Consider the following 23,613-nt stretch of genomic DNA (forward strand, 5'->3'; position numbering starts at 1 on the left):
CTAGGAAATAACAGATATGGAATCATGTGGGGGGGCTGTTCCCCAATACTGGAGGGGGCCCCGAGTGAATTTTTGGGGGATTAAGGTTTATATCATTGGATTTAAACATTCAACCTACTTTTGTACCTGAGGCAGATGTTTACTCCCATCTCCCATCCCTATCCGCAACGCCTTAGCAAAACCGAAATCTTCTTGAAGGTAACAGCGCTCATGGTTGCCTCTAGTGGCCAGTTTCTATGTCATCTCCCGACATCATCAGACATAGATGGACGTCTAATCCTGACTTGTATCACGTGACCAGGCTGGAAAAATTGTTTAAAAAAACAGAAATGTCACATCTTATCAACTACAGCTTCTGTTTACTCACTTAGAAGTTTTGCTGAAATTACTTTTAATAATCGGATATAATGTTTTATTGGCCTCACTGGAAAAAATTCTACCCTCCAGCATTTTTCTCAAGGCTCTTTCATTTTTCGGATTGCAGGCGCAAACTAAACACAGATACTTTCAGGTGTCTTAAAAGGTTTTTCTTTTCATTCTAGAGAGGAATAGAGTGGATATTTGGAAAGGACTTGAAGGGAAAGACAAATACATTGAAGTGCACTTTTCCAAACAGGTTTAAACCTACACTTAAACATTGGGCTCAGTTACATGGAAGGCCAGTATTTTAGACATTCTGTATGTATAACCCTTTGGGTACTGTGCTACATAGAGTACATGTCTGAAAGGTTTGTTTACCCTAGAAAACCATCCTAAATGACACCTAAAATGGAACAGTTTGGAGATGATGGTAACAGAGTAACACTCTGTTTGTGATGAATGGGTGAGATACTGTTCTGTATGGTTTTAGTCTGTATATTGTATGCACTCTCTAAAAGACAAGTAACTTAAACAACCTTAGTCATTGAATGACCAGGTCACCAGTAGCACTTACTAAGGATCTCTCTCTCTCACACACACACACACACGTTTGTTGGCGCTTCTCTTTGTAGTGTTGTTGCATGCAGCAGAGACAGAGGTTATGAGAGGCTGTGTTGGCACAGTAATGGTTTTAGGGGCGCTCCTCAGTGTGTGAGAAAATCTAACACACGTCAGCTGTCAGCATAGCTTGGGTGGAGCTGAGCTGTTGAAGTGAAGCCCAGGACACGCAGGAGAGAGACGGACACCAGGTTCAGACACAACTCCTACTCTCTGGTCCCCTGCTGTTAGAAGATGAGATAGACAGTGGTGGACAGACAGTGGGCTTTTTTTATGCACCACATCAGCCCAGTGATGACATCACTCTGTCTGAGACTGTGTCTAAATATAGACTCAGCCACGGTCGGAGCTGGAAGTGCTGTTGCACTGACGGAGAAGCAGAGGTGAATATTCAGTCTGGGAAGCAGGTGTATGTGTGGTAGACTATGTGCTCATACTGTGGTATGAATCGCATTGTCAGCATGCAGAAATGTATGTTATAAGGATTCATTGCAGCGTTTTCCTCAAAGCCTACTATGTGACACTGTGAGTGGGAGCGCACAGTCATCTAATGTCTTTATTTCAGGAGCAGAGCGTTCCTGTCACTATGGGGATGCAGCAGCAGACAGTACTGTTAATGTGTGTTCTCAAGTAGCAGTAGAGAAATGTTCCTATAAAAGCAGTGTTGCAAATGGCAGAGATTACAGCCTCCCTCGCACCTGTCTCTCTCATCATTTATGCAGTGATTGATTTTACAGCACCCCTGCGGAGGCAGCATCCCTGTAATACTGTTAGTGTTAGAGACAGTAAGCTGTAAAAACAAAGAGAGTCACACACACCATATGTATAAACTCCTAGTCATTTATTGTGTAAAACACCAACGTTTCGGCGTCACTGTGCCTTCTTCGGGGTAATGTCAGGAATGCTTGAACCAGGTTATGTAGACAAATAGTGCAATTAGTGAAACCAATGACAATAGTGAGGGGTGTCATAATTATTAGGTTGATAAGGAATTGAGTGAAACTGCTAAAAGACAATAGTTTACAGCATATTGAATATATTAGGGTATTGTTAGCATTATCATCAACATATATTATTGTTTAATTTAATTTCACATATATATTTAATTGTTTCCAATTTCATAAAATGTTTTTACATGTAATCTTTTGGTTCAACCAAAATGTATAATAAGCATAATAAACAGGGAGAACATATTGGGTGTACTCTGATAAACTGTAGAAGACAGCACATTAAAAGTGTTGTGTAACGGTGCCTGAACGGCATGAAGTGAATGCACTCCTCTTCTCCTTAGTTGTTTATACAGTAATTGTGTTAGAGCAGCCCACCATTAATGTCCCCCTAACTAAGTCACTGAGTGGTGTGGTGGGTTGACGGTACTGTATGCATACAGTAGCCTTATTTTGTTTATGCCTAAAGTAGGCTATGGCTTTATTTTGTAACCCATTGCACACTGCCACTGACATGCGCATTTAGTGCATTCGGAAAGTATTCAGACCCATTGACTTTTCCCCCAATTTGTTACGTTACAGGGATTAAATAAATATAAATCCTCATAATTTGTAGACAGTACTGTTAATGTGTGTACTCAACTAGCAGTAGAGAAATGTTCCTATAAAAGCAGTGTTGCAAATGGCAGAGATTACAGCCTTCCTCGCACCTGTCTCTGCAGCCGTCTTCATCGACCTGGCCAAGGCTTTCGACTCTGTCAATCACCGTATTCTTATCGGCAGACTCAACAGCCATGGTTTCTCAAATGACTGCCTCGCCTGGTTCACCAACTACATCTCAGACAGAGTTCAGTGTGTCAAATCGGAGGGCCTGTTGTCCGGACATCTGGCAGTCTCTATGGGGGTGCCACAGGGTTCAATTCTCAGGCTGACTCTTTTCTCTGTATATATCAATGATGTCGCTCTTGCTGCGGGTGATTCATTAATCCACCTCTACGCAGACGACACCATTCTATATACAGTGGGGCAAAAAAGTATTTAGTCAACCACCAATTGTGCAAGTTCTCCCACTTAAAAAGATGAGAGAGGCCTGTAATTTTCATCATAGGTATACTTCAACTATGACAGACAAAATGAGAAAAAAAATCCAGAATATTACATTGTAGGATTTTTTATGAATTTATTTGCAAATTATGGTGGAAAATAAGTATTTGGTCAATAAAAAAAGTTTATCTCAATACTTTGTTATATACCCTTTGTTGGCAATGACAGAGGTCACACGTTTTCTGTAAGTCTTCACAAGATTTTCACACACTGTTGCTGGTATTTTGGCCCATTCCTCCATGCAGATCTCCTCTAGAGCAGTGATGTTTTGGGGCTGTTGCTGGGCAACACGGACTTTCAACTCCCTCCAGAGATTTTCTATGGGGTTGAGATCTGGAGACTGGCTAGGCCACTCCAGGACCTTGAAATGCTTCTTACGAAGCCACTTATTCGTTGCCCGGGCAGTGTGTTTGGGATCATTGTCATGCTGAAAGACCCAGCCATTTTTCATCTTCAATGCCCTTGCTGATGGAAGGAGGTTTTCACTCAAAATCTCACAATACATGGCCCTATTCATTCTTTCCTTTACAAGGATCAGTCGCCCTGGTCCCTTTGCAGAAAAACAGCCCCAAAGCATGATGTTTCCACCCCAATGCTTCACAGTAGGTATGGTGTTCTTTGGATGCAACTCAGCATTCTTTGTCTTCCAAACACGACGAGTTGAGTTTTTACCAAAAAGTTATATTTTGGTTTCATCTGACCATATGACATTCTCCCAATCTTTTTCTGGATCATTCAAATGCTCTCTAGCAAACTTCAGACTGGCCTGGACATGTACTGGCTTAAGCAGGGGGACACGTCTGGCACTGCAGGATTTGAGTCCCTGGCGGCGTAGTGTGTTACTGATGGTAGGCTTTGTTACTTTGGTCCCAGCTCTCTGCAGGTCATTCACTAGGTCCCCCCGTGTGGTTCTGGGATTTTTGCTCACCGTTCTTGTGATCATTTTGACCCCACGGGGTGAGATCTTGCGTGGAGCCCCAGATCGAGGGAGATTATCAGTGGTCTTGTATGTCTTCCATTTACTAATAATTGCTCCCACAGTTGATTTCTTCAAACCAAGCTGCTTACCTATTGCAGATTCAGTCTTCCCAGCCTGGTGCAGGTCTACAATTTTGTTTCTGGTGTCCTGACAGCTCTTTGGTCTTGGCCATAGTGGAGTTTGGAGTGTGACTGTTTGAGGTTGTGGACAGGTGTCTTTTATACTGATAACAAGTTCAAACAGGTGCCATTAATACAGGTAACAAGTGGAGGACAGAGGCGCCTCTTAAAGAAGAAGTTACAGGTCTGTGAGAGCCAGAAATCTTGCTTGTTTGTAGGTGACCAAATACTTATTTTCCACCATAATTTGCAAATAAATTCATAAAAAAATCCTACAATGTGATTTTCTGGATTTTTTTTCTCATTTTATCTGTCATAGTTGAAGTGTACCTATGATGAAAATTACAGGCCTCTCTCATCTTTTTAAGTGGGAGAACTTGTACAATTGGTGGCTGACTAAATACTTTTTTGCCCCACTGTACATCTGGTCCTTCTTTGGACACTATGTTACAAACCTCCAAACGAGCTTCTATGCCATACAACACTCCTTCTGTGGCCTCCAACTGCTCTTAAACGCTAGTAAAACTAAATGCATGATCTTCAACCGATTGCTGCCCGCACCCTCCTGCCCGCCTAGCATCACTACTCTGGACGGTTCTGACTTAGAGTATGTGGACAACTATAAATACCTAGGTGTCTGGCTAGGCTGTAAACTCTCATTCCAGACTCCTATTAAGCATCTCCAATCCAAAATTAAATATAGAATCAGCTTCCTATTTCCTTCACTCATGCTGCCAAACATACCCTCGTAAAACTGACTACCCTGCCGATCATTGACTTCGACGATGTCATTTACAAAATAGCCTCCTACTCAGCAAATTGGATGCAGTCTATCACAGAGCCACCCGTTTTGTCACCAAAGCTCCATATACTACCCACCATTGCGACCTGTATGCTCTCGTTGGCTGGTCCTCGCTACATGTTCGTCGCCAAACCCACTGGCTCCAGGTCATCTATAAGTTTTTGCTAGGTAAAGCTCTGCTTTATCTCAGCTCACTGGTCACCATAGCAACACCCACCCGTAGCATGCGCTCCAGCAGGTATATTTCACTGGTCATCCCCAAAGCCAACACCTCATTGGCCGCCTTTCCTTCCAGTTCTCTGCTGCCAATGACTGGAACGAATTGCAAAAATCACTGAAGTTGGAGACTTATATCTCCCTCACTAACGTCAAGCATCAGCTGTCAGAGCAGCTTACCGATCGCTGCAGCTGTACACAGCCAACCTGTAAATAGCCCATCCAACCAACTACCTACCTCATCCCCTTATTGAAAAAAAAACAATTTCTGCTCTTTTGCACACCAGTATTTCTACTCGCACATCCTCATCTGCACATCTATCACTCCAGTGTTAATTGCCAAATTGTAATTACTCCGTAGAGCTCTGAGAAAAGATTTTGTTGAGGCACAGATCTGGGGAAGGGTAACAAAAAATGTCTGCAGCATTGAAGGTCCCCAAGAACACAGTGGCCTCCATTCTTTCTTTTTTTTTTTTGCAAGTTCAAATCCCCGAGCTGACAAGGTACAAATCCGTCGTTCTGCCCCTGAACAGGCAGTTAACCCACTGTTCCTAGGCCATCATTGAAAATATGAATTTGTTCTTAACTGACTTGCCTAGTTAAATAAAGGTTAAAAAGAAAGAAAGAATGGAGGCCACTGTGTTCTTGGGGACCTTCAATGCTGCAGACATTTTTTGTTACCCTTCCCCAGGTCTGTGCCTCGACAAAATCTTTTCTCAGAGCTCTACGGAGTAATTACAGGTTACGAGTCCAACACTCTAACCACTAGGCTACCCTGCCTCCCCAAATGGAAGAAGTTTGGAACCACCAAGACTTCCTAGAGCTAGCCGCCCGGCCAAACTGAGCAATCGGGGGAGAAGGACCTTGGTCAAGGAGGTGACCAAGAACCAGATGGTAACTCTGACAGAGCTCCAGAGTTCCTCTGTGGAGATGCGAGAACCTTCCAGAAGGACAACCATCTCTGCAGCACTCCACCAATCAGGCATTTATGGAATAGTGACCAGACGGAAGCCACTCAGTTAAAGGCACATGACAGCTCTCTTGGAGTTTGCCAAAAGGCACCTAAAGGACTCAGACCATGAGAAACAAGATTGAACTCTTTGGCCTGAATGCCAAGTGTTACGTCTGGAAGAAACCTGGCACCATCCCTACAGTGAAGCATGCGGCAGGGACTGGGAGACTAGTCAGGATCGAGGGAAAGATGAACGGAGCAAAGTACAGAGAGATCCAAGACAACGCAGCAGTGGTTTTGGGACAAGTCCCTGAATGTCCTTTGAGTGGCCCAGCCGGAGCCCAGACTTAAACCTGATCGAACATCTCTGGAGAGACCTGAAAATAGATGTGCAGCGACGCTCCCCATCCAACCTGACAGAGCTTGAGGGGATCTGCAGAGAAGAATGGGAGAAACTCCCCAAATACAGGTGTGCCAAGCTTGTAGCGTCATACCCAAAAATACTTGATGCTTTAATCGCTGCCAAAGGTGATTCAACAAGATACTGAATAAAGGGTCTGAGTACTTATGTAAATGTGATGTTTAAAATGTTTAATACATTTGCAAAATTGTCTAAAAGACAGTTTTTGCTTTGTCATTATGGGTTATTGTGTGTAGATTGATGAGGGGAAAATAACACTAATACATTTTAGAATAAAGCTGTAACATAACAAAATGTGGAAAAAGTCAGCACTGTAGCTGAGCAGGATGGTGCAGCAACAGGCCATACGAGGAGAGTTTTGTTCTATTCTGTGCCTGGCCCTGTTTAGTTTGTTTCATCCTCATTAGCTGCAGCTTTAGAAGCCTTCTCCTGCATTTGCCATTAATCTTTTTCCAAGGGAAACATGCATTTTGATAATGATTGAGTGTTAGAGCCCAGGGGGTATGAACATAACGTAAACAAAAGGAATATGAGTATCAGACTTTTGAATTATATTCATGTTTAAGTAAATCGGAACCCATGAAAGCTTTGCCCAAGCTTTGCCCTTCATGTGGGAGCAGAGTGGAATGAGAGATTAAGGCATGTTGATGTCTGTCCTGTATTATTTTGACTTTAATGTTTCCCTTGGATGTTAACGCAGTGTCTATCTCATGGGCTTCTAATGTACTTTACTATCTGGGTCATATGCTTACAGCATGAGCTATTCATAAGTAATATTGATCTATGAGAACTCAGCTGCCTTAACATACTGGACAAATTATTTAGACTAATTCAGTACTGTATATTATTTACAGTGTATTATACATTTTGTAGTGAATCCATATATTTTATTGGTGTGGTCAGTACTAGTTTTGTCTGTTTATTGCACCAGGCACACATTTGAATCTAACATGCACTATTAATGTTATTTTTTCTAAGCTGTGCCCTTGGATTTGGTCCAGTGTTCTGGTTGCAGGCAGCTAGCCTGACAGTTAGCTGTTGGGCTGCTACTAGTGATGGTGAAGGAAATCATTGTGTTATGGGATTTCAATACTGATGTCTGCAAAAGTATAGACCAACCCACAATGTATTTATGCACTTCTGTAGATCACTTGCTCTGACCCAAATGATAAAAGATCCCACCAGGGTATGTGAAACAGTGCAAAGTACAATTGACTTAAATATTAGTGTCTGATAAGTTCTAAATATTGCAGAGTGGAGTAATAGTCTATGGAATCAGTGATCATTTATTACATTTTGCACAAGTACGATTTTTTAAAATATATATTTAAGGGTCACAAAACTGTTCGAATCAGAGGACTCAAAAAATACTCTGTTGAACTGTTTAGGGAGCAAGTGGGTAAAATTGACTGGTCACCTGTGCTCGATAGTGTAGGGGTAGACAGTGCCTGGGAAGCCTTTAAATGTAGATTCCTTGATGTGGTGAATGTGATGGCTCCCATTAGACATCTGAGTAAAGTAGAGAATAAGGCCTTTAAGAAATGTAAGAACTCTCAAGAGCAACCTGATTTTGTCCTACACACCACAGACAGAGCAGGATGGATGAAGCTAAGGGGGGTTACTTTGCTGATAAAAATCATTGAGAACAAATAACCCTAAAAATCTTTGAAAATCATTTAAGGAATTAGGCTGTAGTACTACTAAAAACAAGCTAAACAGTATTGGACTGAACATCAGGGGGGAGATGGTATATGCAGAGGTTGCCAATTAATTTGTCACGCTGGTGTAAAGGATTTGGAGACAGGCGCAGGAATACATCATTCGGGTTTTTAATACACCCAAAACAAACATGTATACAATACACTGGGATGTACCCAAATAAAAGAGCGAGGGTAAAGCTCATAGAATGACACGGGACCGGTAATACACAATGCACAAAATACCAAGCGCAGGCTAAGACAACGCATAGGTACTCACACAACCAATGGATATAGGAACAATAATCGACAGCCCAATGGGGAAACAAAGGGCACAAACACAATCAGTGAGGAATTGGAACCAGGTGTGCGTAATGACACAGTTCAGTACAGCCTAGAAGGCCATTGACGTCGACCTCCGGAACTGGTGAACAGAATGAGCAGCAGTACCGGGGGGATACGTGACATAATTCAACTATTTTTTTTACTTCTGTTGCCAGCAAGCTAGTTAGCAAGCTGCCCACCAGTTTGACTGGAAACGACCAAGTCAGGAAATATTATTCTGAGTTAAGGGTTCAGCCAAACTCTTTTCTATTTTGCAAATGTAGCAACATACAAAATAGCCAGTATACTAGCAGAACTTAAATGCTCCAAAGCCACAGGCCTGGATAATATTCCTGCAAGGTTTCTTAGAGATTCTGCTGAGCAAATTGCCCCTTATATTACGCATATTGTTAATCTCTCTCTTGAACAAGGCATCTTTCGCATGGACATGAAACAAGCTAAAGTTATACCTCTATAAGAAGGGGATAAAGTCTGACCCTGAGAATTATAGGCCCGTATCTATCCTTAGTAAAACACCAAATATCCCGGAGAGAATTGTACTGTACATGAGCAAATTTATGAATATGTCAAGAAACAGTCTAATGCATGATTTTCAGTCGGGTTTTATAAGAACATACTCCACTGATTCATGTCTACTTTACTTGACTGACTTCATTAGGAAAGGGAAATCTGTGTGGAATGGTACTGCTGGACCTACAGAAGGCCTTTGATACAGTTAACCACTGTCTCCTAATCTCCAAACTGGAGGCCTATTTGTCAAGTAGGGAGAAGGTAGTAGAGGTTAATGGTTCGCTGTCTCAGGCAAAACAAATGAGTTGTGGCATTCCGCAGGGGAGCGTGCTTGGGCTCTAGTGTTTTTACAGTATATAAACGATATGAAAGATGCTTGTTCTTGCCGTCTTTTCCTTTATGCGAATGACTCTACACCTCTGTTGTCTCACAAAAGTAAAACAATGTTGGAGAGCACACTTAGCACAGCGCTTACTAGCATTAGCAAATAGCTTGGAGATAATAAGCTATCTCTGCACTTAGGTAAAACTGAGGCAATTATTTTGGGGTCCAGACCGAAATTGTGTAGGTCCTCTGAAATCAGAGTGGAGTTAGGGGGTGAGGTCCTGACTACTAAAACCTCTGTTAGCTACCTGGGATGGAAGCTTGGGAGGTGTGAACATGGCCACTAAAGTGCTAGGGAAGGTTAATGCCAAGACTAAGTTTTTGGCTAGAATGTCTAAGCTGCTTGATAAGGACTCCATGAGAGTGCTAGACACTGCCCTCATTCAATGCAGTTTTGACTATGCGAGTACTTCCTGGTTTGGGGGCTTATCTAAGCTTATGAAGGGGAAGCTCCAGATAGCCCACAGTACGCTGATCAGGATAGTATTGAAGGTGAGTCCACATACTCACATAGGCAGGAGCTGCATTCAGGAACTCAACTGTCTGCCTGTTGAGGCTAAGGTGTCCCAGATTAGACTGGGTTTGGTTTACAGGAGTATTTATGGTTCTGCACCCAGATATCTAAATGATTACTTTTCCCATGTTAGGGATGCACACAATCACAGCACCAGATCAGGTGTTGCTAATGTGTGCTTATACAGGTTCAGGAGTAATGCTGGGAAAGGTACTTTCTTGTATACTGGAGCCTGAGAGTGGACTGAGTTGTCTCTGCCCATAAAACAAGGTCCTCTCTGGGCAGCTCTGAAAAATAAAAAACTGTTTGATGTCTTCTGTGCCCAGTTACGTTGTAACTGCAATGATGAGATGGATGTTATTCTTCTTTGTTTTTATGTTTTATTATCTTGCTGTCATACTTTGTTCAACCGTGTTCGATCTTTCCTAGCCATCTTGTTATAAGAGGACCACAATGAAAATAAGTCCCAGACTTTATTGTGTGTTATCCTCCATGATTTTACTCATGTGCATGTGTGGGTTTTTCAAGTTTTGTGTGTACTTGTTTTTTAAATGGTCGAATTAATAAACTAAACTAAATGACAAAGCCCCACAGATCTGATTCATGTAACAGAGAGCATGGATATGGCTTTAGAGGTCAGCATGGCCATTACACAATGTTGTGCTCTAGTCCAGTGGCTGACCAGTTGGCCCTCGGCATAGTGAGAGCTGTAGTAGACGACCAGGTGTAGTAGACTGATCAGAGGGAATCCACTATAACTGGGCATCACGTCTTTCACCCACACAGATGAAAGGAGTACCTCCATTAGGCTAATCTGCCAGGTGGGCGTTTGGGTTGTTAGAATGGGGGGGATGGGGGTGTGCGTGCAAGTGAGCGTGTGTGGATGAGTATTGTGGGAGTTTATGTGGATGAGTATTGTAGTAGCGTAGAGGGAGTTGATGTGGATGAGTATTGTACTGTAGAGGGAGTTTATGTGGATGAGTATTGTGGTAGTGTAGAGGGAGTTTATGTGGATTAGTATTGCGGTAGTGTAGAGGGTGTGTATGTGGATGAGTATTGTGGTAGTGTAGAGGGAGTTTATGTGGATGAGTATTGTGGTAGTGTAGAGGGAGTTTATGTGGATGGCTGCTAGGTTAAGCTCTACCAGCTCATTGCTGGTAGAGGCTGTACAGTAGCTGTATGTGAGGTATTGTGTGTCTGCAGTATGGGCTGACAGCGCTTTAAGTCCCTCCTGGCAGTGTCCGCACACACACACGCATCCCAGCGCAGATCATTCATCCTCAGAGACACACTACAGCAGTGCAGGAGAAGGCTTCGAAAGTTGCAGCTAATGAGGTTGCCCTGTCCTACTGCGAGGCTGAACACGTCATCCCCACTGCCATCCCCCTGTCCTACCCTCTGTAGCTGGCTGTGACATTGCCTGTGCCTCTGTGTCCTCATCAGCCAGCCAGCCTGCTGGTCCTCCTCACATCCTCCCATCCTCCCACAGACTCCCTTCCTCCATTGATCCTGAAACAGCCTGATGGTGAAACAGATTCCATGACAACGGCACCACTGGAGACTTTAATCTATTCCTGTTGAATTCATAATATGCCCATATCGCTGTCGCCTTCCCTTTGTTCTTCTTCTGCTGCTGGGCTGTGTCTCTGTGTGTTTCTGTGTGCCAGTAGCCCCCTCTTTCGCTCTCTTTCTCTCTCTCTTCTATAAGCAGAGTGAGTGAGCGAGTTCCTGCAGCAGGGGATCACTGCATTAGCGCACTCTCCTGTTCTCTCCCTCCCCTTCTCCTTGCTCTCCCCCTCCCCTCCCTGTGCAGCCGCGGCAGTGTGCCTGCGCGCGCAGGGCGGATGGGGCTGTATCTGGGAGCTGCAAGGTGACTGAGGGAATGGAGAGGGATGGGAAGATCTGAGCCACGCTGTGACTGTGCAGTGCCCCACCGCTACCACAACGCAAGCCCCTCTAGAGCACCCTCTCCTCTCTTCATCCCCCTCTTTCTCTCCCTCTTTTTGTCTAGACAGAGGTAGACCAGCTGCCCTGCCTCCAGCGCCTCTTTCTCAGCTGCAACAGCATCACCAGGTAAGATCTGCTGCTACTGCTGCTACTGCTTAACCCCCTCCTCTCCACAGAGCACAGTGCTGGCAGGTTCCCCTCCCAGCCAGCTCCCTATAGCGCAGGGCTAGGTCTGGCCTCTGCTGCAGAGGAGGACCCATACTGCCTGGTCTCTCTATCTCTGAGCACACACTGAATGACTGCTGAGGTGGGCAGTCTCTCCCTTCCCAAGTGGGTAATAACCTACTGTACTGCTGGGGTGGGCAGTCTCTCCCTACCCCAGTGACTAACAAACTACTATACTGCTGGGTTGCTAAGAGATGGTGTGTCGGCATGTCTCATGAATGGAAAGTCTGTTTTGTTACTGTAGAGAGAGTTTTCAAACCCCTGTTCTTTTTTCATTGTGTGGTTTGTGGCTCTGCCTTTTACCTCCCTTAGCCTTATATAAATAGTGGAGTTGTCATTGAGTTCAGTCAGGAGGACAGGGGCTGAATGCTGAAGTAGCACTGTCTCTGCCTGTGAAAACGGTCCTGTGAAGTCCTGATTTAATAAGACAGTGTTGCCAGTCCAGAGGGCCACAGTTGACTCCTGATGTGATTAATTTCTCATGGCAGCTCTTGCTAGCCCACTCTGTTTTAGGCAGGAAATAAATCATTTAAAGCCTGCCTTGCCCAAACATAAAGCGTATATAAATCAATAATGATGGCAAAATACAACATCTAGTCTAATCTGGCTTGCATTTGATCCTCTGTCAGAGCCTTTTGATTTAAATCGTCTGAGAAATGTAGGCTACTATGCACAGTGAAGTCCTGGTGGATAACACGTGCCTTTATTTGACGTCTGCATAGCTGTAGCTGAGGGAGAAGCCATCCCAGGCTCAGCAAAGCCTTTGGTTGAAGCGATCATTATCACAATTAGGCCAATCAGAAGTTCTCTGTGCAAACAGTGCCGAGAACACTATTTATATTCACATGGTGAACCAACTGTACTGTTTACATTACATTTCCATATTTGTCATTGAGCAGACGTTCTTATTCAGAGTGATTTACAGGAGCAATTAGGATTAGGTGTCTTGCTCAAAGGGACAGCGACCGATTATTTTCACCTAGTCAGCTCAGGGATTTGAACCAGCGGCCCAACGTTCAGTGGCCCAACGCTCCTAACCGCTAGGTCACCTGCCACCCTAGTTAGCTTGGCTACCTACCACCCTGTTTAGCCTAGTTATTCTCTTCCCATCTAAAACTCTGTTCACCCAGCCCCAGGCCATGTCTGTTACTTTCAATGCCTTCTTCCACTGCCAGCCCCAGGCCCAATTAGCACGTTTCCATGTTTTATTTTTGTTGAGTTCTGGGCCCTGGGTATTCAAAAAGGGTCTTAGGGTAGGAGAGCTAATATTGGATTCATTTTGCCATAATAAGATTATATGGACTAGGGGGACCTGAACCTAGATCAGCATTCCTAATCTGAGACGCTTTGTGAATACGGGCCCTGTTCCCTGGTGGTATTGTCGACCTATGGATTATAAGGTTAATTCAACAAAAATAGAGGTTGGGGGAGCTTTTCTAAGTGAATTACTCATCATATTAACATATAGTTGCATCAGTGCCTGGTATGGCAACAGCTCGGTATCCGACCGTAAGGCTTACAGCCCAGTACATCACTGGGGCCAAGCTTCCTGCCATCCAGGACACATACATACATACATACATACATACATACATACATACATACATACATACATACATACATACATACATACATACATACATACAACTATATATATAGTTGAAGTCGGAAGTTTACATACACCTTAGCCATATACATTTTCACAATTCCTGACATTTAATCCTAGTAAAAATTATCTTTCTTAGGTCAGTTAGGATCACCACTTTATTCACCACTCCAATACCTTGACTTTGTTGTCCTTAAGCCATTTTGCCACAACTTTGGAAGTATGCTTGGGGTCATTGTCCATTTGGAAGACCCATTTGCGACCAAGCTTTAACTTCTTGACTGATGTCTTGCGATGTTGCTTCAATATATCCACATAATTTTCCTTCCTCATAACGCCATCTATTTTGTGAAGTGCACCAGTCCCTCCTGCAGCAACACACCCCCACAACATGATGCTGCAACCCCAGTGCTTCACGGTTGGGATGGTGTTCTTCGGCTTGCAAGCATCCCCCTTTTTCCTTCAAGCATAACGATGGTCATTATGGCCAAACAGTTCTATTTTTGTTTCATCAGACCAGAGGACATTTCTCCAAAAAGTACGATCTTTGTCCCCATGTGCAGTTGCAAACCGTAGTCTGGCTTTTTTATGGCGGTTTTGGAGCAATGGCTTCTTCCTTGCTGAGTGGATGTCGATATAGGACTTATTTTATTGTGGATATAGATACTTTTGTGCCTGTTTCCTCCAGCATCTTCACAAGGTCCTTTGCTGTTGTTCTGGGATTGATTTGCACTTTTCGCACCAATGTACGTTCATCTCTAGGAGACAGAACGCGTCTCCTTCCTGAGCGGTATGACGGCTGCGTTTGCACTTGGTACCTTCAGGCGTTTGGAAATTGCTCCCAAGGATGAAACAGACTTGTGGAGGTCTTGGCTGATTTATTTTTATTTCCCATGATGTCAAGCAAAGAGGCACTGAGTTTGAAGGTAGGCCTTGAAATACATCCACATGTACACCTCCAATTGACTCAAATTATGTCAATTAGCCTATCAGAAGCTTCTAAAGCCATGACATAATTTTCTGGAATTGTCCAAGCTGTTTAAAGACACAGTCAACTTTAAACTTCTGACCCACTGGAATTGTGATACAGTGAATTATAAGTGAAATAATCTTTCTGTAAACATTTTTTTTTTTAAATGACTTGTGTCATGCACAAAGTAGATGTCCTAACCGACTTGCCAAAACTATAGTTTGTTAAAAATAAATTTGTGGAGTGCTTGAAAAATTAGTTTTAGTGACTCCAACCTAAATATATGTAAACTTCCGACTTCAACCTACTGTTCAAAAGTTTGTGGTCACTTAGAAATGTCCTTGTTTTTAACATTGTTAATGTTGTAAACGACTATTGTAGTTGGAAACGGTCTGATTTTTTATGGAATATCTACATAGGCGTACAGAGGCCAATTGTCAGCAAACATCACTTCTGTGTTCCAATGGCACGTTATGTTAGCTAATCCATGTTTATAATTTTAAAAGGCTAATTGATCATTAGAAAACCCTTTTGCAATTATGTTAGCACAGCTAAAAATTGCTGTGCTAATTAATGAAGCAATAAAACCTAGACTAGTTGAGTATCTGGAGCATCAGCATTTGTGGGTTCGATTACAGGCTCAAAATGGCCAGAAACAAAGAACTTTCTTCTGAAACTTGTCAGTCTATTCTTGTTCTAAGAAATTAAGGCTATTCCATGCGAGAAATTGCCAAGGAACTGAAGATCTCGTACAACACGGTGTACTACTCCCTTCACAATTACAGCGCAAACTGTCTCTAACCAGAATAGAAATAGGAGTGGGAGGCCCCAGTGCACAACTGAGCAAGAGTACAAGTACATTAGAGTGTCTAGTTTGAGAAACAGAAACAGACGCCTCACAATTCCTCAACTGGCAGCTTCATTAAATAGTACCCGCAAAACACCAGTCTCAACGTCAACAGTGAAGAGTCACTCCGGGATTCTGGCCTTCTAGGCAGAGTTCGTCTGTCCAGTGTCTGTGTTCTTTTGCCCATCTTAATCTTTTATTTTTCTTGGCCAGTCTGAGATATGGCTTTTTCTTTGCAACTCTGCCTAGAAAAGCCAGCATCCCGGAGTTACCTCTTCACTGTTGACGTTGTGGGTACTATTTAATGAAGCTGCCTGTTGAGGACTTGTGAGGCATCTGTTTCTCAAACTAGACACTCTAATGTACTTGTCCTCTTGCTCAGTTGTGCACCAGGGTTAACTAACACAACGTGCCGTTGGAACACAGGAGTGATGGTCGCTGATAATGGGCCTCTGTGCGCCTATGTAGATATTCCATAAAAAATCTGCCGTTTCCAGCAAAAATTGTAATTTACAACATTAACAATGTCTACACTATTTCTGATCAATTTCATGTTTTTTTAATGGACAAAAAATGTGCTTTTCTTTCAGAAACAAGGACATTTCTTAGTGACCGCAAACTTTTGAACGGTAGTATATATACATTTTTTTACTTAACCTTTATTTAATTATTATTTATAATGACGGCCTACACCGACCAAACCCGGACGATGCTGGGCCAATTGTGCGCCACCCTATGGGACTCCCAATCACGGCCGGTTGCCATCCAGCCTGAATTCGAACCAGGGTGTCTGTAGTGACGCCTCAAGCACTGAGATGTAGTGCCTTAGACCGCTGTGCCACTCGGGAACCCAATAAATATACTAGGTGGTGTCAGAGGAATGCCTAAAAAATTGTCAAAGACTCCAGTCACCCAAGTCATAGACTGTTCTTTCTGCTACCACACGGCAAGAGGTACTGTAGTGCCAAGTCTAGTTCCAAAAGGCTCCTTAACAGCTTCTACCCCCAAGCCACAAGACTGCTGAACAATTAATTAAATGGCCACCCGGACTATTTTCTTGACACACCCCCTTTGTTTTTACACTGCTGCTACTCGCTGTTTATTATCAATGCATAGTCACTTTACCCCTACGTACACGTACAAATGAACTTGACTAACATGTGCCCCCGCACATTGACTCGGTACCCTGTGTATATATAGCCTCGTTGTTATTTTATTGTTACTTTAAAACATGTTTACTTTAGTTTATTTAGTAAATATTTTCTTAACTCTATTTTCTTAAAACTGCATTGTTTGTTAAGTGCTTGTAAGTAAGCATTTCACGGTAAAGTCTACACCTGTTGTATTTGGCGCATGTGACAAATAAAATTTGATTTGAAATTGTATTTATCCCATTGATAGTTGTTAATGACCTTTGTGGTGTGTGTTTTCTCTCTCTGTGTGTAGTTTTGATGAGCTAGGCTGCCTGGGAGAGTCGTGCTCCCTTTCTGAGCTCACCCTGGATGGGAACCCAGTAGCCCTGGAGACATGGTACAAGCAGGCCGCCCTGCGCTGTGTGCTTCAACTCAGACAGCTGGACATGAAACGTGTCACGGTAAGACATACGCTCGGTGTAACACTTTACAGGATCCTTGAAACTACCACATGCTTGATATCCATAGGGATAAAAGCTAAATTGCCCGTCAAACATGATGTCATTGTATTCACACTACATACGAGGCACTAGAGTTCAGAGGTTCATGCATTTGAAAGCTGTTAAGCAGGCAGGCAACACGCAGGTCTGAGCTTGTAGGCTACATGAACCCTGAGGTACACCACACACACACCTTACCCTTAGAATATGGAGGTAATGGCCTGCAGCCAATAGGATGGGCAAGTCCTCCTGAGATCAGAATCTGATTTGCACAACTTTCCACAGATGAGCACTCGCTCTATGTGACTGGTAGTAACATAGTTTGAGATATAACATACTTGCTGTCAGTGCCAAGGCAGGTAGATATAATGTATGAGTAAAATAAGGGGTAAAGCTGGTTGCAGATGTGGAGGAGCTGAACTCCTCTTGCTTTGAGACAGAAAATAATCAATAGATGCCAGGAAACTGTTACCTTTGCTCCTTGTGGGATATCAATCAATCAATCAATCAAATTTATTTTATATAGCCCTTCGTACATCAGCTGATATCTCAAAGTGCTGTACAGAAACCCAGCCTAAAACCCCAAACAGCAAGCAATGCAGGTGAAGAAGCACGGTGGCTAGGAAAAACTCCCTAGAAAGGCCAAAACCTAGGAAGAAACCTAGAGAGGAACCAGGCTATGTGGGGTGGCCAGTCCTCTTCTGGCTGTGCCGGGTGGAGATTATAACAAAACATGGTCAAGATGTTCAAATGTTCATAAATGACCAGCATGGTCGAATAATAATAAGGCAGAATAGTTGAAACTGGAGCAGCAGCACAGTCAGGTGGACTGGGGACAGCAAGGAGTCATCATGTCAGGTATTCCTGGGGCATGGTCCTAGGGCTCAGGTCCTCCGAGAGAGAGAAAGAAAGAGAGAATTAGAGAGAGCATATGTGGGATGGCCAGTCCTCTTCTGGCTGTGCCGGGTGGAGATTATAACAGAACATGGCCAAGATGTTCAAATGTTCATAAATGATCAGCATGGTCGAATAATAATAAGGCACAACAGTTGAAACTGGAGCAGCAGCACAGCCAGGTGGACTGGGGACAGCAAGGAGTCATCATGTCAGGTAGTCCTGGGGCATGGTCCTAGGGCTCAGGTCCTCCGAGAGAGAGAAAGAGAGAAGGAGAGAATTAGAGAACGCACACTTAGATTCACACAGGACACCGAATAGGACAGGAGAAGTACTCCAGATATAACAAACTGACCCTAGCCCCCCGACACATAAACTACTGCAGCATAAATACTGGTCAACACAACAGACTGGGTTTGTTCACGGGGAAATGAACAGTGTTAATGACAAATATTCAGCGCTATTTCACCTAATAATCTAGTCTACTAATTAGTGGGAAAGGATGACAATGCATTATTGATACTATTACACATAGCCTAGTTGTGACAGCACTTAAGGTCCTCTGCTCAAACTGATTTGAGCCCTTATTGCATGGAACTTCCATCTCATATTGCTCAAATAAACAGCAAACCTGGTTTAAAAAAACAGATAAAGCAACACCTCGTGGCACAACGCCTCTCCTCTATTTGACCTAGATAGTTTGTGTGTATTCATTGATATGTAGGCTACGTGTGCCTTTACATTTTTTTTTATGTAGTTCTGTCCTTAAGCTGTTCTTGTCTATTGATGTTCTTTCTGTATTATGTCATTCTGTATTATGTTTCATGTTTTGTGTGGATCCCAGAAAGAGTAGCTGCTGCTTTTGCAACAGCTAATGCGGATTCTAATAAAATACAAAAATACAACATTTCACATACTGATTTAACTTTTTTGTTACAAAGTATTTTTGATAAAAGGCCTTCCCTTATAGAAAAAAACATTATGCAAAGGGTATGAAAGATAGCACTTTGATTCTGGGGCCATGGCAGCATTTTCAGTGAACCATATCAAGGAATCCTTTCTCAGCCGAATCGTCACAGAGTAGCCAGCGCTAAACATCCCCTAGAGCTCAGCTGGCAGTCTCATATTGTCTCTGCTGGTGCATTGCATGCTGGGAGCTCTGCCTGGCACACCCAAACAGCTGGGCTCAGTTCAGATGAGGCTGCAGCCGAATATTAGAGAGACAGATAATCCTGTGATGCAGCAGGAGATGTTGTCTCTCCAACTGGTCCTTCCTACAGATGGAAAACCTGCAGCCAACATATCAGACATTATTCTGACTGTGCCTCCGTCTCATGTTGAATAATTCAGACTCGTCCTTGAATGGAGCGACACCCTGATTGTGTTATTGGCCCTCTTTTCTGCAGGAGGAGGAGAGACGTATGGCCTGCGTCACGGCCCGGAAGGAGGATGAGAAGAAGAGGGAGAGTCACAAGCAGGCCATGCACAAGGTACCTGACTTACCTTATGTTAACATACTGCACTATACTGTTACTATTGCAGATATCTCGCCATGTTGACTGAACAATATGTTATTCTGTTCTGACATATATACAACTGATGTTAGCTGGCTGATTGTCACATAAGAGGAAAAATTCCACAACGATATAGTGGAATTCAAATAATGTCACAGGTCATTGACACGTACTGAGCAGACTAGCTGGTGAGAGTTTAAGTCATTAACCAAATATTTCAAATATTTTGTGGCATTTAACATGTTATATAAGCTTTTCTGCCTTATGCATGTCAACAACACAATTAAGCCATACAGATTTCATTTGTGGAAAGTGCTTATTTGGACAATAACCAAACTCCTTGGCCCTCAATGCTGTTTGTTAAAACGTTTTTACCTACAAAACATTTCCTGTTTATTCATATGAATAGCCAAAACTAGTCACAATATGAACATGCTTATCGTCTGCTAGCCATTAGGGTTTATTATGAATACAATAGGATGTTAGGTGTGCTTTTGTTTAAACACATTTCACATGTAACATACACTGCATAACCCCTTGTAGACAGTGGATGAGGATGACTAATGTTGTGGGAGTTACACTATAAGTGCATTATTTAAGGAGAGTGCAAGAGGGCCGTTTTTGATGTTGAACAATGTATTAAATCATTTATATCAACTTGTATGATATGCTGTCATATGTCTGTAAGCAATTTCTGTTGATGCTGAGGTCCCGGTAAGCAGTTATCTCAGATGATACCTAAAGCGCTCTGAGGGCTGCTCCTCAATGGCCACTAATTCTTAACTACTTGAAATGCACCGCGGTGTTCGCTTGTCATGTAAAGAGGAGTCATCTGCTTTGCATTAACCGCCCAACCATGAGTTGATCAATGGGAGCATTATAGTAGGGAGATGAAGGCTCAACCCACTATGCCCCAGTAACCCTGCATTTATGTAGCTTGGCGTGGTGTCTTCTGTTTAGAAAAAAAGTTATTTTTCCAAGGGGGCTCAAATAACAGTGACTGTAGCTACAAGTTTTTCAATCCACTTCAATAGTCATGTCTTTTTCCTCCATTATCTTTTCCATAAGTGTTCCTCACAATAACTGTTCTAACTACAGGGTTTCTAAGTGCTCAGTTCCTTTTGAAGAATATCAGATCCCACCAACCTTTGTTTGAGACTGGTTATGATTTCAGTTCAAATGACCAAAACATGCTTGTTCAATCATTGTCTATCTGTACTGTACCTCTGTATTAGAGAATGCATACTGTACTGTATCTATACTGAACAAAAATATAAACGCAACGTGCAACAATTTCTACGATTTTACTGAGTTACAGTTCATAAGGAAATCAGTCAATTGAAATAAATTCATTAGACTCTAATCTATGGATTTCACATGGCTGGGCAGGGGCGCAGCCATGGGTGGGCATAGGCCCACCCACAGGGGAGCCAGTCCTAGCCAATCAGAATGAGTTTTCCCCTTAATAATGACTTTATTACAGACAAATACTAATCAGTTTCATTATCTGTCCGGCCGGCTGGTCTCAGCCGAATGTGGAAGTCTTGGGCTGGCGTGGTTACACGTGATCTGCAGTTGAGGCCGGTTGGACGTAATGCCACATTCTCTAAAATGATGTTGGAGACAGTTTATGGTAGAGAAATGAACATTTAATTATCTGGCAACAGCTCTGGTGGACATTCCTGCAGTCAGCATGTCAAATGCATGTTCCCTCAAAACTTAAGACATCTGTGGTATTGTGTTGTGTGACAAAACTGCACATTTTACAGTGACCTTTTATTGTCCTCTAGCATAAGGTGCACCTGTGTAATGATCATGTTGTAATGCCCGGGGTGTAGTGGAGGAAGAAGTCAGATGCAGGAAATAGAGAGTTCAGAGTAGCGCTTCTTTATTCACCACACAGGTGAAAACAACGCCACTCAAACAAATGCCCCAAAACACAGGGGAACTAAACAGTCCAGAATAACACACATACATGAACAACCGTGACTTACAGGTGTGTATACGAGTACACATAAAACAATCCCGGCACACCCAGCAGGCGGGCCGGCTGGATAATAAAGCCCAACTAATTAACCTAACTAAACACAGGTGTAAGTAATAAACAGACAAGGAGGGGGAGAAAAATATCAGTGGCAGCTAGTAGGCCGGTGATGATGACCGGCCTCGAGGGCGACCCGGAGGGCGAGGCGCAGGGCGAGCCGGATGGAGGCGATGGAAATCACTCAACATTGACGGATCCAAAATGTCCCCCACCGGTACCCAGCACCTCTCCTCCGGACCGTACCCCTCCCAGTCCACGAGGTACTGCAGGCCCCTCACCCGGCGTCTCGAGTCCAGAATGGCCCGTATCGTGTACGCCGGGGACCCCTCGATGTCCAGAGGGGGAGGAGGGACCTCCGGCACCTCACCGTCCTGCAGGGGACCAGCTACCACCGGCCTGAAGAAAGACACATGAAACGAGGGGTTAATACGATAATAGGAAGGGAGTTGTAATCGATAACACACCTCGTTTATTCTCCTCAGGACTTTGAAGGGCCCTACACACTGCGGCCCCAGTTTCTGGCAGGGCAAGCGGAGGGGTAGGTTTCGGGTCGAGAGCCAGACCCTGTCCCCCGGTACAAATACGGGGGCCTCACTGTGGTGGCGGTCAGTACTCCTCTTCTGCCGTCCACTGGCTTGTTTGAGGAATTCCTGGACGGCCCTCCAGGTCTCCTTGGAGCGCTGCACCCACTCCTCCACCGCAGGAGCCTCGGTCTGACTCGGATGCCAAGGTGCCAGGACCGGCTGGTGGCCCAACACACACTGGAACGGAGATAGGTTTGTCGAGGAGTGACGGAGTGGGTTTTGGGCCAACTCCGCCCATGGGACGTACCTAAACCACTCGCTGGGACGGTCCTGGCAATATGACCACAGAAACCTACCCACCTCCTGGTTCACTCTCTCCACCAGCCCATTACTCTCGGGGTGATAACCGGAGGTCAGGCTGACCGAGACACCCAGACGCTCCATGAACGCCCTCCATACCCGGGACGTGAACTGGGTACCCCGATCAGAGACGATGTCCTCCGGCACCCCGTAGTGTCGGAAGACGTGGGTAAGTAACACCTCCGCAGTCTGTAGGGCTGTAGGGAGACCGGGCAACGGGAGGAGACGGCAGGACTTAGAGAACTGATCCACAATCACCAAAACCATTGTGTTCCCCTGAGACGGGGGAGATCGGTCAGAAAATCCACTGATAGGTGAGACCATGGCCGTTGTGGAACGGGGAGGGGTTGTAAATTCCCTCTAGGAAGGTGCCTAGGAGCCTTACTCTGGGCGCACACCGAACAGGAAGAGACATACACCCTAATGTCCCTGGAACCGTGGCCTCCCGGACCAACCTTGACCCTAATGGCTGGCTATCAAGGGAGTGCACAGGGAAGGGAGAATCTATCGGCACGAGCGGAACACCCAGCTTGATGGCGAGTCCGCGATCCATAAAGTTCCCAGCTGGACCTGAATCGACTAGTGCCTTGTGCTGGGAAGAGGGGAAAAAAAATCAAGGAAAGAAATAAAGACAAACAAGTGACCAACAGGGGGTTCTGGGTGAGTTTGGTGCTGACTCACCTGGGGTGCCATCTCGACTCCCAGACGGGCCCCCCGCAGCACCGATCGGCCGTGTGTCCTCTCCGACCACAGCTGGTGCAGGGGGAGCCTCCTCCTCCGGTACCCCTCGGCATGGCCCCTCCCAACTCCATAGGAATGGGAGTGGGGGCGTTGGTTGGTGGAACGCACAGGACCCTCTCCGAACGCCCGCGGGCAGCCAGCAGATTGTTCAGCCGGATAGACATGTCAATAAGTTCATCTAGGGAGAGAGCGGTGTCCCGACACGCTAGCTCCCTGCGGAGGTCCTCCCGGAGACTACACCGGTAGTGGTCTATAAGGGCCCTGTCATTCCACCCAGGCCCAGCGGCCAAGGTCCGGAACTCCAAGGCGTAATCCTGGGCGCTCCTCTTCTCCTGCCTAA

At 44.3% G+C, this 23,613-nt stretch overlaps 1 protein-coding gene across 1 annotated transcript in view; it reads left to right on the forward strand.

The window, feature by feature from the left end:
* LOC110506118 (leucine-rich repeat-containing protein 49) overlaps window positions 1-23,613 on the forward strand; it is a 47,336-nt gene that overhangs the window by 5,772 nt on the left and 17,951 nt on the right. Inside the window, exons 2-5 of the mRNA XM_036963624.1 lie at window positions 11,782-11,838; window positions 11,980-12,041; window positions 17,010-17,157; window positions 19,497-19,580. Of these exons, the coding sequence (XP_036819519.1) occupies window positions 11,782-11,838; window positions 11,980-12,041; window positions 17,010-17,157; window positions 19,497-19,580 (351 nt within the window). The remainder of the gene's footprint in view (window positions 1-11,781; window positions 11,839-11,979; window positions 12,042-17,009; window positions 17,158-19,496; window positions 19,581-23,613) is intronic.

Source organism: Oncorhynchus mykiss, chromosome 26, assembly GCF_013265735.2.
Source record: "Oncorhynchus mykiss isolate Arlee chromosome 26, USDA_OmykA_1.1, whole genome shotgun sequence".
Taxonomy (NCBI): Eukaryota; Metazoa; Chordata; class Actinopteri; order Salmoniformes; family Salmonidae; genus Oncorhynchus; species Oncorhynchus mykiss.